Raw genomic sequence first — 18,518 nt, forward strand, 5'->3', positions numbered from 1 at the left:
CGTGGGGGAGAGAGGGACAGATCGCACCTAAGTTACGTCTGTAGCGTGATGTGATTTATTTATTTTTACTAACATATACAGCCTGCGGGAGACTTATGACTTATGACTTTTTATTTCAAAGGAAATTATGCAGGAAGCGCAATAAGGAGCGCGTGAGTGACTTTACCGATCAAATCATTTCCTGGAAAAGTTAAAATAAAGTAAAAAAGAAATAAGAACAACAACAGCTGGGAAACACTTCAAAATAAAAGCACTGTGTACAAACGAGTCAGAATTCCAGATCGGGCTTTTACTTTGAAAAAGCATACCGGAAGTGTTGACCTGCTTTACTCTCCGTGCCTGTGACTTTTACTACATAAGGACATGGTAATATTTCTGTCAGAGATCAGTAACGCGAGATACGCGTGTGTCACACCAGCAGTGTGAAGACTCGTATCTGTTTTCGTGCATTTTAAAGAAAAATTAACATGTCACGCAGCCGTCATTCACACGCCACGCCTCCAGTGTAGCCCACAGAAGCGCATATTGACCTGATGCGGTCAGCCACATACCAGGTTTAGACCTAGTCTTGTTTTCTCTTACTTAACACAGACAAGCTTTCTTCCATTGATGCATCTATTGATCAGTTTTGTGTTGCAGTTTGTTTTACACATCAAGGTGATAAAAAACATAATTTTAGTATCTTTTTTCAACAAAAAGCTGCTAAAAATGTTGAAATATTTGATACAAGTGAACATATTAAAGTCGAGCTGAAACGGCATTTCGAGAGTATCTAGCTTCCGCATCGTGACGTATTTCCAGGTGAAACAGGACGTGCAGGCGGGACATATCATGAGAGGGATTTGATTTGATCGTTGAGAAGTGGGCGTAGACAGACGTTCTCCACAGCGCAGTAGCTAGCTAACTGACCGAGCGCTCTCGGTGCTCTGCGGCTAAATGTTGCAGATTGATTGGCTGAAATGTAGTTTTACCGGAAGAAAAAATGATCAGATTTTGATATAAGAATACGAAGAAATGGATTTTCTGTATATTTGTTTGGCCTATATTGTGAAATAGATGCATAATATTACCGGGGATGTGATCTAAAAGGATTAAATACCTCGACTTTAACACTGGTTGAAATAAACAGATCATGGTGGGAGTGTTTGGGTGGTGTTGAGGGTCTGACGTTGTCATAACATTTACATCACGGCTGCAGTGATCTTATATAACATGAAAAAATCAGCCACAGCACTCAGGCATGAATCATGAATCAGCCTGATTGGATGAGAGTCGGACTCATAACAAATTCATTATCCTAATGGGCGCTTGCTCCCCCTTAACCCATTTCCCACTCGGTGTGTGCGACGTTTAGAATTCATCATCATCCCAGTTCAGGTTTGTTTACACTGAGCGGCGTTTGGCCTCACTTAACTCTGCAGTTAGCCTGCATTCTTTATGTCACATCACGGTTTCACATGCATTATTAACTACTCATACAGGTGGCGCTTCTAAAGGTGTGCGTCTAAGTCAGTATATGTGTGTGTGTGTGTGCGTAATGATACTCACCCACAGCCTTGAGGGAGGTGTACTTGTTGAAGCCGATTCCCAGGTTGTTATGAGGGTGAGACAAGGCCATAGCAGGACCCAGGGGAGACAAGGCTGCGTTGTTCAAATGGTTATGATCTGAGGAAGGAGACACGGACAGAAATAGAACCTGTTATAGGAACATTAACAATAAAACAAAGTCCTCATTAACCCTGATATACCATGGTCTTATTCCCGGACGTATTCCAACCTATGTGTTCTTCATCAAACAGGCTCTGTGTGCAGGTTGTGATGTAACAGGCTAGTTAAGCTCGTTTCCGGAGAATGGATAAAATGATTAGCCGAGGCTCGCATTTCTATCAGCTCTCATTACATAATGTTTCTGCTTTAAGTTAATATATTCATGAAACCTTTTAGATGTGCAGGTTGCCCGGGCCAGAAGCAAATGTTACTGAAATAGGCCGACCCGCTGACAAGCAGAATGGAACCACACTCGCACACCTTTTCTACAGAAATGCAAGCGAACAGTGTGGCACAAAACAAGAGGTGTCATGCTAAACCAATTCTTTGTTTCATTTTAGTCATTTAAACCCTTTGGAGAAACAAGGTTACCTCACTTCTCAAATACCGTATAGGTCCAGTATAAGACGTGTCTTTTTTTTTCTTGAAATGCTTCTGAAAAGTGCGGTCGTCTTATATTCGGGGTCTAGACTTTTAAAGCCCAGTATGCGTTCACAGACGGCGCTACCTATTTGTGAAGCGAGTGTACCCCTCATGACTGAGGCCAGATGTCACTCACAACGACAGAGCCAGGGGGATAAAGACGGAGAGACACAGAGATCGTTCTCAGCCTACCACATGGGTCTGTATGTGAGTTAAGATGTTACAATTTAATTTAGCAGACGTCCAAAGCGACATACATCTGAGCGTTAATAATCTATGCATTCAGTGTCTTGCCCGAGGACACTTCGACATGTGACTGTAGCAGTCAGGGATCGAACCCCCAACCATCCGATTGAGAGACGTCGAGTGAAGTCTGCCGTGAGTGACAGTACTTTCAGAGTAATAGATAGAGAGAGTTGCGACATCGCAATGGCAGATCATGGAGCATATTGGACCTCCACTGACGCGACTCCCTCTCTAAACGGCTCTGGATACTTTGTTCGGGGAGTGGGTGGGGCTGCTCCTCTGCTGCTCGCCCGCTGTCCTCACCTACATCCGCAGCGCGCACCTGCTTTCAAACACGTTGTCATCGGCCTCATTAGGACAGTCCTTGTAACACATTGCCCACAAAAGCACACATTGACCTGATGTGGTCAGCCACATATTAGGTTTAGACCTAGTCTTGTTTTATAATCGTTACCACAGAGTGTAATGTCTGAAAAATGGCGAGCCCAAAAAAATCATGGGCGACCGTAGCGCTAGGTTTTTTATTTAATGTACATGTAACAATTTTAATCTAACATATTGAAAATGTGATTTTATTTAAAAAAGTAAATTAAAATTGTTTTCTTTCTAAAAACAAATTTGGTCCTTCCATCCATTATCTTCCTCTTAAACAGGGCCGGGTCGCAGTGGCAGCAGGCTAAGCAAGGTGACCCAGGCTTCCCTTTCCCCAGCAACGTTTTCCAGTTCCTCCTGGGGGATTCCCAGGCCAGACAGGATACATAATCCCTCCAGAGAGCTCTAGGTCTGCCCCGGGGTCTCCTCCCAGTTGGACGTGCCCGGAATACCTCCAAAGGGAGGCGCCCAGGAGGCATCCTAACCAGAGGCCCGAGCCACCTCAACTGGCTCCTTTCGATGCGAAGGAGTACTGTAGCTGCTCTACTCCGAGCGCCCTCCGGATGTCTGAGCTCCTTACCCTACCTCTAAGGCTGAGCCATCCCGCGATGTCATTCTTTTGCTCACTACCCAAAGCTAATGACCACAGGTGATGGTGGGAACGTTGATCAACTGGTAAATCGAAAGCTTTGCCGTCAGGCTCAGCTCCCTCTTCTACCACGACGGTCCGGTACAACGCCCGCATTACGCACCAATCCGCCTGTCAATCGCACAATCCATTTTACCCTCACTCGTGAACAAGACCCCTAGGTACTTAAACTCGCTTGAGGCAGAGACTCACTCCCCACCCGAAGGGGCCAATCCACCGTTTTCCGGCAAATTGGTCTTTTTTGAAAAGAAGTAGTCGTCTTAAATCAGGGTCGTCTTATATTTGGACCAGTACGATAAATCTCCACTCCAAAAGTGTAAACCTTAAACTGTTCTCTACAGGCTTCGACTTAAACACACACACTTTCTCTCATACACACATGCATAAACAAGCGCACTAACACGCCACCCGCTACCACCAGCCCCATGATGACTGAGACGCATCAGTGGGAATGAAGCGAGGGGGAAACAGGAGAGCGAGGCGGGCAGAGCGCGGGAGGCAGGGGGAAAGCCGGGGAGCGAGAGATGTGACACCAGCGCTGACTGATTGAATTAGAAATAGAACTTCACTTCCCCGTGTAATTGATATGCAGTGATGTCACGCTGTGTGCGGCGGGGAGCGCGGGGAGGCACAACTGTGTGTTGTAATTTTATGTGTGTGTAAAAAAAAAAAAGGGGTTGCAATTGTCTTATGTGAGCCGCCGGTAACTGCTCTCCTCATGAATTCCTCCATCAAAACCTCAAACATAGAGGTTAAAGGTCATGACGTTACAAACTGCCCATAAGCGCTTTGTTTTTAGGATCTTTCGGGTGGTTAGTTAACAGTTGAAGAAAAATCTTTTGCTCTTTAACTGTCCTACATTCGATGCCACGTTTTCTAGCGTTCTTCTAGTGAGCCAACTACAGTGGAAATAATGAGACCGAAAGAGAGAGAGAGAGAGATGGAGGGAAGAACAGAAAGAGACAGAGAGAGAGAGAGAGTTGAAGGCAGAGATGGACAGTGGGGGGAGAAAAAAATCAACTAATTGATGGAAAGATCCCTGGCTGGTCTCCAGTTTGACCACAGGGCTGTTCCTGGCCACCAGAGAGCCAAGAGAGAGAGATAATAGAGACACACAGAGAGAAAATACTGTAGTAATGTGCACACTGTTGTATTTTGCTCTTTGATTATAAATCTGGTACATGCTGCTCCGGCTACACTGTGACACAGAACAGTCATGCTCATAAAACCTGGGATGGGATAAAAATATTGGATATGGATGAAATGGTTTGGATTTTGTTTCTACCAAATAAAAAAAGTAAAGAGTGAGGAGTAAAACGGCTAACACTCCAGTAGTGATGCAGTAGGTTGTAAGTGTTCTGTAAAGTGTGCTGTAATAAAGAATGATAATCAAAAGATAAATAAAAAGAGTCTTTGTCTGATAGAGAACACACAGTAGCAATAGCATATCTGTGAACACAATGCTGACATATGTAAAGGCTTACTTACCCAACCTGACGCAGCTAATGCGTTAGCTAACAGTTGTTCACACACGATACGATACGTAGCCACATTAGCATTCACATGCGGTCATGTTTCTGTCCACCTAATGGATGTTCGTCCCTTTTTTCTCTTCTTTAAGCTCTGTTTTAGTTGCCCATAACTCCAGAGTGAAAAATAGTTAGCTCTTTATCAGCTAAACGCGCTACTGTGTTCACATGCTAGCAGCTAGCTTTGTCTGTTGTTTGGTAGCTAGCTAAACAGGTGGCATACAGTGAGCTTTTACTAAACAGCTGCTTTCTGCTGCCGTATTGGACAGTGAAGTCAAGATGACATGAAAAAGAAATGTCTGTTAAAGCATTTTTTCCACATTTCTTTCGGCCTTTGCCTTTCTTAGAAAGGACAGTGAAGAGTGACAGGAGATATGGGAAGGAGAGACTGGGTATGATATTCACCACAGGGCCGCTAAGTCGAACCCACGTTGAATGCATCAAGGACTTAGCCTCAGAATATGAGGTGCCTGCTCTTCCCACTTAGCTAAATCAGCATCCCATTCTGGGTTTTTTTCTGTTAAACAAAATACAACATGCGCTTAAGTCAGTTTCAACAACTTAATTTTAACCAATATTATCATGAAATCCTCCCTTTGGTCGAACCTAAACTTTTAGCTCCACAGAGCAACCTAGCAAGTAAGCTAGCTGTCAAAGCTTGGGGCTAAAGATGGAAAGTTAAAAGAAGCTAAAAAGCTCCCTAGAGCTGATGGAACGACAGAGTTTGGAGGTGGAAAATGTTGGGTTTTTGACAAAAATTTAAATTAGACATGAATATTTTATCTTTTATTACGATACAAATATTGATAATGGCAGCTTTACTGATTGAGAAAGGTTTTAGTTTAGGGCAGATGCATCATTTCAAGACCTTACTAATATTTGCTGCATATGATTTGGGGAACTTAACTCGAGAAAGTTCCTCCTTCTGTGTCATCTTTTCTTGATTTGTTGTCCTTTAACGGAGTTTATATTCTCCATTTTAAGACATCATGTTCATTTCATGAAGCGTCAGGTCAGCAGTCTGTTTTGATGTGTAATTCAGGAGGCTCCCTGCCTTAGTCACTTTGGCACTATTCATACCGCCATATTGTCAGCGCGAGAGAGAGCAGATTGAAAGGGAATAAATTCCTCCCTGTATTCTGTATTCTTGAATAAATTCTCGCTGAATGTCCTACATTTTTGTGTGTGCGTTCATGAGTGTGTGCGTGTGCTTTGAAGTACTATAGTATAAAGGCCTCAGAGGAGAAGCACTCATAAGAATTCAAATTTATGTTTATTAAAGAGGAGCGGAGAAGGAAATGAGGACTTACAGTATATGAATGTTATTCAAGACAGAGACGGTGAGAGAGGGAATAGGACATGTTCAGACGTGTTTTACTGTTATTTTTTGTGAGACATGCATGATTTATGTGTGTGCATCCACTTCTGCTGTGTGAGCAGCTGCATGAATACTTTCTTTTTTATGTGCATGCTTTCCTACCAGCGTGCATTTGTTTTTCTTTGTGTTTGTGTCCTCGCAAGTGTACTGTGTGTGCAGGCAGGCAGGCAGCAGAGCACCGCTGGGTGATGGCCTAATTCAACAGGGCTCAACATCAAAGAGGCAGACTGCTGCAAGTGCTTCAGCCAGCCTTACTCTGACATGACTACTGTCACAGAGAGAGAGAGAGAGAGAGAGAGATGGAAAGAGAAAGAAAAATAGATGCAAGGCGGATGGCATGGTGTGGGTAGCAGGCAGGGGAGAAAGACAGGAGGGTCCTGTGTTGTTTAATGACTGCTGCGTTAAACGGACAGGGACACGAGAGCGAGTCCTCCAGGCGCACACACGCAGGCTAAAATGAAAGCACTTATGCAACTGTAGGGCAAACTGCGTGAACAGGCAAGTGGTGTAGATGTCACATCATTTCATGTAAGCGTTCGAGAGAAGGAGAGGCTTAATCTCATTAGCTCAGAAGTTTGAAGACCGTAATTTTATAGAGAATATGAAGGATTAAGTTATTTAACCTTCAGGAAATAGTGCGGCAGAGCTTATTACCTGACTCACTGACAGATTGAAGGCAAAATTGATGCCACTTTCATGTCTGTACACTTGAAAGTCACCTGCTAGTTGCTAGCTTTGTCCGTTGTTTGGTAGCTAGCTAAACAAGTGGCACACAGTGAAAACAGCTGCTTGCTGCTAATATAAATGATGATAGATGAGTTTTAAAAAAAGCCCTTGAGAGAGTTTGATGACAAATTGATGCATCTTTCATGCATGTACACTAAACATGAAGAAGCTACAGCTAGCAGCACGTTAGCCAAGTGTAGCACAGTGACTGGAAACAGGGGTAAACAGCTAGCTTATATAGCGTGCTATATTGAGTTTGTTTTATCTATGCAAAAACCAAAGAGTAATAAACATCTAGTTAGGATTTCCTGGGAGGAATGTTCTGGACTATTTCTCCACTAAAAGCAGCAACCTGTTAGACTCTTGTCATCCAGTGTTTATCTTATTTAAGCTAACCAGCTGTTTGATGTGAGCGAGCTTTTAGCGCACAGTCATGAGAGTGGAACTATTCTTCACAACTCCAGGCATAAATTGAGTCTGTGTATTCCCTAAAATAACAAAATGTTCATTGAAATTAATGTATAAATAAATAATTTGCTCTGTTAGCTTAGCTTTAATGTTTCTGCTAATCAGCTGTAATACATTTTTTGTAACTTTGTGTCGTTTCCACATTGGGGTTTATTTTTGGAAATGCCCAATAATGTCTGTTATTGTAGGTTATGGACAGCTAGTTATTGTTATAGGGTCACTTTCATTATGCATGTATTTCCATTTCTCTGCTCTAACACAGCAGTGTTAGCGTTAGCATGCTACTATGATATTGCAGCTATTTCACAAAACAGCATCAGTTTTCTGTGTGCTTAAGATTTTATCTATAATTCTCTGATATATTTACTTGATTAAATATGAACAGTATCAAAATATAACTTTTACACTGTTATATTCTACAAAATTAGATAACAAGCATTACCAGTAATCTGTTAGATAACAGCACCATCATCGCATGTTAAAGCTCCCAGTGGGTGGCATGTGTGGGACATATGGGCCTCCTTCATTAAAATCTGTGCTGGGGAAAAAAAACACGCAGCATTTGTGTGAGGTGTGCTGAAGTACATTGTGCTGTGGTCCCTGTAAATCACGCTAACAACACATCAGAGAATGAGCAGATGCTGAGTTGCTGAGCACACTCACCATCCTCTCTTTCCTCTTCTGTCTCTGTTTCATCCCTCTCTCTCTCCGTCTCTTCCTCTCTGAATCACCTTGTTTTTCTCTGCCACATTCCTTGTCACATGCCTCTTCCTGCTCCTGTAGCTTATGTCCTCCTCGGTCACCTGCTTTTTCCCTGTGTTTCATCGTTTTGTTCTCTCCGTGAGTGTGAGGAAGGCCATCTGTTGCCTTGCAACGAGGCGGGTTAGGAGCACTCATCCACCTTTAATTTTTTAAACTCTCCTTCTCTCCACCTTAACTTTGATTACAGTTGGCAGAGCAGAAGAATCCGTGAGACAAAAGCAGAGTAGTTCTTCGTCTGGATTACTACATCTAACATTCGGTGATGCAACACACTCCGCCTTGTCTTGTTGCCTGTCTTTTGCGACAGTCGAGCGAGAGTTCTGAACTTTGTAATGTGACATGCACGTAACAAGAGTGATGAAATGACTAGAAAGAGTCGCTGCACCCACAGCTTGCCTTCTCTTTCCCCCGCTTCTCTCTTAGTTTCCCTTCTTGTGTTAAATGGACTAAATGGAGTCATCTCAGCACACTGATTTCAATGAGGAACTCACTCTGTCATCGCCCCCTCCCCCTGCTCTTTCCCCGCCACACACGCTCTGTGCAGGCTAAACGAGGGTTTGTCCCAGGACAAGCATTATTATCAGCCTTTAGGCCGAGCATTAGAGGCATCGAAATTTGAACTTCCTGTCTTGCTCAGCGCTTTACATAATGCTGCAGACTGCTATACATCTACACACACACTGGAAGTAAACATGGAGCATGGACAGTGTCCCTCTACCCTCCCCAGGAACCTTGAATAAACATCGTAACTTTGCAATCTGTGTTTTTTTTTGCTACTGCTGCAACATCATTGATGTTTAACTTCACACTGGATAAAAAGTTTTAGACATTTCTCTTTATTTTGAAAGCCTAACATTATCCAGGGAGGGATCTATTTTGTTGTCAGACTCTGAACGTCCATTCAGGAATCAAACACAGCGTAGGAGTCGAGCTGAGTCACACATTCACTATAAAATTGCGAACATTTTGATGGTTTGTTTTTAAGGAAGTAGCTGTTTACTTTGGTTTTTAGTGCTTTTGTTGTTAGGTTTGGTGTTTTTTTTCAATGTTTGGACTCAAACTCTGTTAAAAGCCTCAAATGCAACATTTTTTAAAAACTGCCTGTGCACTGCCTGTGTCGAAGCACTTGCTGACTTCGTTCCCTCCCATCCTGATCGTTGCTTGTGTTGTATTAAATCTCAGATGTACGTTGCTTTGGACAAAAACGCCTGCTAAATGAAGTCCTAACATGAAGTTGTATTTTATAGCATGAAAACAGTTGGGGAAGGCCTGTTGAGCACACAGAAAATCAGACCTCAGAAGGTTCGTAGAAAGGAGAATAAGAAAGGGCGTTCAGGTAAGGAAGAAAACTCAGGGGCGGATCCAGAGGGGTGGCCTGGGCCCCCCTTGAAATCTAAATGGCCACCCCAAAATTCAAAACTAGGACTGGCTATTGGCCTTGTCAGACTTGTGTTAAAATCAACTATTTGGGCTGTGTTGCAACAGGCCGCTCGTAGCTTAGCATTTCCTTTAGTACTTTAAATTGTTACTCTGACCACACATCTTCTGTTTGAGTCCTTAAAGAGTTAAGCTGAGAAGGAAGGGTTAATTAAATGCTGTTCATTTGCGTGTGGGTGTGTGTGTGTGTGTGTGTGTGGACACATACTTCATGCCACCCCTGCATAAGTCAGTGCCCCAGTCAAAAAAAGTCTAGATCCGGCCCTGTCTGAGGTCATAAGCCATCTCTTATAAAGGTCAACATGCCTGATATAGTTTTTAACCCATAAAATAAGACTTTTCTTTTTAAGATTATTTTTTTGACTTCGAGAAGCTTTAGCATTTGTTAGGCCACCTGATGAATGAATGTCTGCTATTCACTCTCCTTTTACTGTCCTAGTCTCACCTCACCTAAATGCTCCACATACTTAAAATGCTAGTTGCTAACTTTGTCCATCTCCTTTTTGTGCAGGGAAGGTGATAAAACAGTTCATCAGAGTGTTGAGACAAAAATCCGCATGCTGCATGTTGCGGCTGGAAACATGGAAAATGAGACATAACCAAAACTTTTAAACTGCCTTTAAACAAATACGAAGAGATAAAAGATTCTAAAACACGAGGCAGAGCTCAGAAGTCATTTGATCCATTGTCTGAAGTCGAAGAAAGAATTCAATCAGATCGTAGACGAAACAGATTACTGTCATCCCTGTAAATGTTTCTAATTAAACGTCACAGATAATGGAACAAACGACGGGGGGAGTACAAGCTGATGAAGAGGAGGGACAGATGAGCAGATGTATAGGAGAGAGAAAAGGGACAGAAAGGAGCACAGCAGCTGTTTTCAGCACCATGGACAGCGTGCGTCACTCTTTTGACTTTATTGGACAGTTTCGGCAGGAAAATAGCGACACAAAACATCAGAGGAGACTTTTTATTATTTATTTAATCTAAAGCCAACCGTTTCTCTTTCTTTTCTCTGCATCCTCCTCATTGTTTTTTTTTTCTTCTGTTTCTTAAATGAAATGTCCAATTTAACACACTCGTCATCTCAATTCCAGATGGTCAGACGTGATTGTAAAAATGTGCAGCCAGCAGATAATGTGTGAGATCATTAGTGCTTGCCTTTTTATGCGTGCATTTTTTCTGTGCCTGCATGTGCGCGTTATGTAACAGTCGTTGAATCTCTTTATTCCATGAAATCTCTTTCATTATCTACAAAGAGCTTCTTTAACTCTGACGGCCGTCTGAAGTCCCATTGCCCCCCCCCCCTCTTAAAGTCACGGTGACTCATACTCTCTCTCTCCCCCTCCCTCCCCGTCTCTCTAATTGTTCTTCAACAACAACAAAGCAAACCCCGGGCCGCCGCTTCTTAACTTCTGAAGATTCAATTATTCAAAAGCGTTAAAGCGCTGCACAGACATCTAAAATTCAGCCGCTAACCTGCGCGCTTTGTGTGCGGTTTTTGTCTCCTTTCGTTTGTGTTTGTGAGCGGTCTTGCAACTGTGTGAGTGCACTGGAACATGTGCTGTTTGTTTGTGTCAATGTGTGTGTGTGTGTGTGCGAGTGTGTGTGTTGCATAATCATCTGCAGCTCCCTCTAACAGCTGCAGAAATTTGGAGAGGTAAAGAAAGCGACGTTATGCAACAGGACTCAATCTGGGTCGCACACATTGAGCTAATTTGCCTGAATTAATCTTTGATGAAAAAGAAGATTTCACAACAATTGCCTCAGACTGCAGATCTGTTCTTGGTGCATGACAGAGGTCAAGTGAGGGTCGTTTTATATCTCTTGGCTAATTGACGACAGTGATGATTAATCAGAGACCTATTTTACTTTTTTGTGCCTTCAAATTAACTTGCGACAGGCGTGAACTGTTGATATGACCTTGTTTGACCTCGTCGTTCAAACTCGGGGCCGATTCCAGGTCGTTCCAAAGCCCCAGATGAGTGGATCTGCTCACGTAGGTCCATCACACCATCCAGTGTGATTGCACTTAGCTGGGACTTGAACGTTACGGGTCGGCTCACCAGACACAGCAGCTTGCCAACTAGCATCACAAGAAGCTAATAAGCTAACACGCTTCAGGCAGCACAGTCAGTCAGTCCCGTCTTTTCCCCCCTTGAGAGTCTTGGAATGAGTCGATGTTGATAATTACATGTCGCAAATCATTGAAGAAAAGATGGGAGGAGTAAAAGCGGATGAAAAGGAGTGACGGGAGAGGGAGTGACAGATGGACGGATCTATAGGAGACAGATAAAAGAGAGACAGAAAGGAGCTTCTCCATCACTGTGTATAGCAGCTGATTTCAGCACCATGGACAGCGCCATCAGCCATAACGCCACTCTACATGTAACCCATCATTCCTTTGACTTTATGGGACTGTTTTGGCTGTAAAATAGCAACACAAAACACCAGATTTGCCTCTTTACTATTAGACACAAAGTTAAACTAAACTAGTGTACCGGGGAATAGTAATAAGTGTACACCAGGCGATACGGCGATAACAATCCTCCCTTTAAAAACATGAAAAATAATGTGACAATGACTTTAGACCATGTTTTTGTCTTTCTGCTGCCTCAGGACATCGATGTACCACCGCTGCACCTGACCACACCTCATTGTAAGAACAAAGCGCCCATGGGTGCACAGATGGGCTGCTTACACAACCTTTGTGCTGGGCGTGGAAATGACAACTGTGACGGTAAATTGCAAAATATAGCACTGCAGCTTGTCGTGTTGTCGGCCGCTCTGTCTAAGGTGTAAAATAGACTTGTATTAACAGGAATGGGTGGGAGCCGCCTTGTAAAGCAGCACTGTATTTATATAAGACGAGCATAATGAGCAGAAGAAATCCCACTTGACGTTTCTAAAGATCTAATTTGACTCCACAAGTCTCCACTGAGTTCTATATGACATCAACATCAAGCGACATTAAGTTATAGAGGACAATAAGAGGTTAACATTTCTCAGAGAAGTGATGAAACATCTTTAAGAGCATCGAGTCCTTGCCTTCCACTCTTTCTTCAAACTCTCTAACAGACACCTAAAAAGACGTGAGTTCTTTTTAACTCCCTCAGCGATCTCTGATCTCTGTTGGATTTTTAAAACTGTAAGAAACTCCTCTTCCCTTTGAGCCTTCGCTTCGTGCCAATTTCAGGCGCTTACATTTATACTTCTTCGTCAGTGTGTACAGCTAGGCTGTTTGTTCCTGTGCTTTGAGAACCAGTGAATTATTAAACCGATCTGATGGTGTAGAACACGTTCTGTCATCAGAGGCCGAGCGGCTCCTGAGGAGTCACTTTACACTCAAACCAGCTCAAAGGCTCGCTACAAGAGGGTCAGCCTGTCTGTCACGTGACGTTCATTCAGCAGCAAATCGCACTGACTTTGCCCTCCTTAAATTAAATGATTTAAAGCCCTTTGGCACTTTTATGATATTTCATGTGTATATGAGTCATTTCCAAACAACGCACACTGTAATAACCTGACGTCGCTATTGGGTCGAGATCAAAGTTCATGACCTTCATAGCAGTGTGGCCTCAAAGATAACTGTACACTAACTTTCTATCACATTATTTTGATTACATTATATGACTTTTTTCTGTTTCCCCCTCTGACGTCGTCGGGCTGCTCTGCCGAACCCCGGCAAGAAATCCGATCAATCTGTACAAATCATCCACCTCAACCTTTGTTAGAGTGAACACACACTGGAGCAGAAATCTTAATAAATGTTAATGTTTTACATCCGACTATTTACCGCTTCCCATTCTCTGTTTCAAAATGAATACTCACTGAAAAACTGTCACTGTAATGGAACTTTATAGGAGTAATCAGGAAGATTTTCATTGAAATAAATGTCTGTTAAGTCTCTATCTAACTATCTATCGCTGAATGAGACAACACAAAGGTGATTGAGCCTATGGCCCACTGATGAAAGCCTTTGCATTTGCAGTATTACAGACTGGGTGTCTGTAATGGCGCCCAGTTAGTGACGCGTTTCCCATCATCCAGCAGTGGTTGGTCTGCCAGAGAGGGTAGGCGGAGCTAAGCGGCTGCTTTTCCGCTCTCTGCAAGTGTTGCGAGTAAACAGTAATCTACTATGGCTGAACAAACTAAGAAAAGATGGATGACGACAGATACAACTTCAACAAGAAGTGAAAATCCAAAGAAAAAGAAACAAACTCGAAGCTCAGATGAAGCAAACAGTCTGAAAAGGAAAGCAAGGAAAATCAGGAGTTACAACCGGAGCCAACCGTGGACGTTGGGTTAAATTGGAAGTTTACTCCCACAATTACTGTTTATCCCCATTAGGGGGCGCCCAGGAGAACAAAACTGAAATCTTCGAGATTCTCACTTTAAGTTAAATAACCAATTAAATTTCCTTTTCTGATACATTTTAAATAGTTTTTCCTCCAGGTTTGCAAACAATCTTCAGCTATGTTTTTCAGACTGCCCTCACAGAGTTAGGCTGTATGAGTCATCTGTACAGGCAGTTTATTACAAACAATATTTATTGTCATAGTTAGGCAAATGGGGTGTTCGCTTTGTGTGCCATAAAAACATATATATGTGCTCAGCGAGTTACAGCCGATTTCTCCTCATCCACAAACCCCCATTTCTTGTTAGAATATTGATGGATGTCCATCAGTCTTATTTTTAACATGTTACTGTCACTTTAAGAGCCTTTTTTGTATTGATTGAAGGGCCAGAAAAATGCACTTAAACCTGTTGAATTATTTCCTGTTGATGTGTTTTCATATTCCCTATGGAGGACATGTTGTCATGAGCAACAAGTGATATTTACACTTCAAATTAAAATACCCAGAAGAAATATTATTATTAGTGTTATTGTAATTACTTTAAGGCAATTCCTATCTTCTCATTGTTGTCTCTTAAAAAGTAGGCATGCTGAAGTATTTTTTAACAGTAAAATAAAAAAACAAAACTGGACCAGCATTCAGCTCGTACAGCCAATGTCAGAGAGAACACACACACACACACACACACACACACACACACACACACACACACATGATATGACATGTGGGCACACACGCTCACCTTCCAGTCATTGCCAGGTTGTGTGAAAGAAGAGCACGGGGCGCTGCCTTAATTATTCATGTATGCATGCAGACAGGAAGAAAGGGCACGGGGTGTGCATATTAGTTTCTCTATGAAATACGACTGAGCAGACCTTTGATGCAGCCAAAGAAATGCAATAAAGGATGAAAGGGAGGAGAGGAGGAGCGATAAAGAAGAGAAGAGAGAGCTAAGATGACTTAGAGGGCGGGCACAGGGGCGGAGAAGAGAGGGAAGAGAAGAGAAGAGACAGAAGAAAAGAGATATGATGAAGTGTCGTTATAAATTTGCTCTTTAGTCGGAGAAGGGAGAAATTGGATAGAGGCCAGAAAGACGGGAAAGAATACAGGGAAAAACATGGCCGACTTCAACAGCTGGTTTTAAACGGGAGAGTGATGTGACAGTAATACATGACGGAGATAAAAGACTACATACATGTGTGTGTGTGTGTGTGTGTGTGTGTGCGCCTGTCTCACTCTAATAGCTGGAGCCACTGAGGACGGCCCTCTCTCCTGTGGTGTAATTTGATGTTTAACAGTAGATGACAGTCGTACACGGTCGTTTGTGTAAGTGTGGTTGTGTGTAGGATTGTTCAGCGCGCCTCTACTTGTTAGCAGGGTACTTCTCAGTTACTGGACAACAGTCAAGTATATTCTCACACACACACACACACACACACACACACACGCACACACACACACACGGATGCCTCAAATATGCACAGCTCTATCAGCCTCATTTATCCAGTGATGCTAAACCGTGCAAAAGAAACACTATTAATGACTCAGTGGGGAACCTTTTTTAAGTGTCTAAAGCCGCTTTCCCACTGTTCAAAAAACCCGCTAACACTCGGCTTTTTTGCTTAGTGGCAGTTTACCCGGGTAATTATCACCGGCATTGATGGGAACAAAAAACCCATGTCGACACGCTAATCTCCGCCCCCTTTCCGGCGCGATGCTATGCTCCGTCGGTAACTTCTGCCACTCCTTGTCTTCTCAGCTACAAATTCCGCCCGTCTCCGTCTGAGCAGCGCTCGAACATCGTTCCAAATTTGTCGCGCTGAGTTTTATAAACAGACTGAATGAGTAATAGATACAATAAAGTCCTAACCACCGTAAGGACTCGATCCCACAGGATCCGTGTCCGGCGCGTTCCGTCCGTGCCGCGGTTCTGGTTTGTCAGATGGTGCGAGCCCTCGCCCGCAGGAAGCATGGCTGGTCCGCAGCGCAGCGGAGCGCTGGCTCAAGCAGCTGGATTCACGAGATCACGGGAGAACTATGTTATCGCGCGAGAATTGCGAAATCACGCGATAACATCAATGTTAAACAGAGCAACACACAAACAACAGTTCAGTTTGCACCTCCGAGGTTGATTATCTGCTCATTTGGATCATTCCATGATTTTTGTGCTTTTACCATGGCTGAGTAAAAATGGAGAAAAACGTGAGCCTGTACATGGTGTTTTATTTTGAAATGACCGGATGCTGTGTGCTGTTTTCGTGTGTGACTTCCTGTTTGGAACGATCTGCTCTGTTCAGGTTGACCCATGCTTGAAGCGGCCTCCGTCAAAAATAGACCCGGCACTTATCTTTAGCGGAGCAGAGCGGAGAGACGCTTCTGGGACACGCCGGAGACGGACCGCGGAATCACAAGCATTGACTTGAATGGGTGCGATCGACCCCGGAGGTTGCGGCGCACACGGAACGCGCCGGAGACGGATCCTGAGAAATTTGAGGGTAACATATTCACTGTTTACTAACCCTGCTTCAGGCGCGTTTGTGACGTCAGACGATGACACAGCAGAAAACAGACTGACAGGAGTATACTTCACTGGCAATGGGAACAAAGACAATTGGCATCTATAAGCGGGCCTTCCAGGGTCTAAAAAGAAACTTCAATAAGCTAAGTTTAAGAAGATTCAGTACCAATCCGAGTTTTTTACAATAAGCAAACCAGTATCTGTATCAGCCCCTGATGCGAGTCAGTGCGCTGATGTGATACTGTGACCAATGAGCCCCAGCAGGTTTCAGCTAAATGATCATGTGACAATAACAAACAACAACAGTCTAGTCAAAGCTAGCGAAATGTCAGCAATCAATCAGAGGTTCTCAGCAGCAGCAAATACTCAAGTCTCAGTTTCCCAATCAGTGTTGGTCAGGAAGAACTGACATTTCTAGCAGTGATGCAATTTCAGTGTCAATATTTAATGTTTGTTAGGGGGGCTAACTGACAATAAAATTAGAGGAAAAGAGAACGAATGAAAGAAGAAGGTTGAAGGTACAATGTAGACACGCAGGGACTGAGCTATCGCTGAAAACATCAAGGTGTCAGTGCATTGGCATAAAATGACCTTTTTGATAATCTCATTGTTGTTTCCTTTTGTCGTCTTTAAGGACAAATTTTATCAATGTGTTGCCCCTGGGAGTCAAAGAGCTTTTTTTTCACATCATTGTAAATTAAATATCTTCTGTTGTCAGACTATTAAAGGAGCGCGTTGTTATCCCCACAGCATCAAAGGCTACATCCCTTTCTTCTTAGTACACATGTAATTACATTTTTTTAACACTCAACAAATATATAATTATAAAACGTGGACAGATTATTTAATAATGTATTCATTTGTGCTTATGTTTGGGATGTACTCGAATCTGAATACATTACAGGGGAATGCACAAATTATATGATGGAAAAAGATATTTTTTCAACCCTGAAGTTGCTTGTTATTATTTGGAACATAGAGAGAGAGAGGGAGATAGAGAGAGTACAGTGTGAGGATGTTTTTCATAATTAATTCTTTGCTTATTCTTCTGGTTCGAATCAGGCCAAAATCATGACTTCTATCTAATAAAGATGCAGATAAAGATGTCGCTGTCCACCTCTGCTGCATATTAATATATATTTATATATATTTATACATGCGTGTGTTGCTTGTTGTCTCTGAGCTGTGCTGCTGCTGCCTGACTAATTATGGCAAGCCTGTAATGTGACTGTAGAGGCGATGTGCCTTGCTCCTCTCTCTAACCACACAGGCACTTCATCATGTTAATTCTCCTTTGTGAATGTGTGTGTGTGCGTGTGTGTTCTCCCTGGGCATGTATGTACACACAGGTGCGTCTGAGTCCTTTTGTTAGCGTGATTAAGTCTGTGTCTGTTTGTGTGTGGGAATGATCTCATCCATATTCTCCAGGCAGCAGCAGCAGCAGCAGCATCGGTGGTGTTTGAATTGTTGCTCAGCTCACTGACTTCACGCAGCTCCATAAAAACCTCAGCAGCCAGCCGGCGCTGTCCTTCACTCAACGGCTCCCATTACAACACTCGGCGAGGGGCGACTGATCAAGAATATTAAGTGCAAACCTACAATGGGGAAAGAAGCTCGTACAGCCTCTTTGAATTACACCCATGCAGCTAACAAAAGAAAAAAGGATAGGTGTGTGCCTTTCATCTCTTTATGTACGCCGTTTAGTGCTAAATCATGTGGGAAAGCTTTTTAAACCCTCCACAGAGGAAACCACCACAGTAGAGCCACCTTCCCAGCGTTTATCCTGCATCTGTGCTGCTTGTTTCTTCTTGGAAGGGCAGGGGAAATAAAGCAGCGTTGTTGCAAGCATGTTACAGACCTTTACATGCACAGGTAACAAACAACT

General features: G+C 43.1%; 1 protein-coding gene across 1 annotated transcript in view; it reads right to left on the reverse strand.

Annotated features, from left to right (window-relative positions):
* Positions 1-18,518, reverse strand: part of LOC138604332 (protein shisa-8) — a 104,056-nt gene that overhangs the window by 9,400 nt on the left and 76,138 nt on the right. Inside the window, exon 3 of the mRNA XM_069676247.1 lies at positions 1,549-1,665. Within this exon, the coding sequence (XP_069532348.1) occupies positions 1,549-1,665 (117 nt within the window). The remainder of the gene's footprint in view (positions 1-1,548; positions 1,666-18,518) is intronic.

Source organism: Semicossyphus pulcher, unplaced genomic scaffold (assembly GCF_022749685.1).
Source record: "Semicossyphus pulcher isolate SPU_LCO1_2020_fin unplaced genomic scaffold, fSemPul1.0.p SCAF_25, whole genome shotgun sequence".
Classification (NCBI taxonomy): domain Eukaryota; kingdom Metazoa; phylum Chordata; class Actinopteri; order Labriformes; family Labridae; genus Semicossyphus; species Semicossyphus pulcher.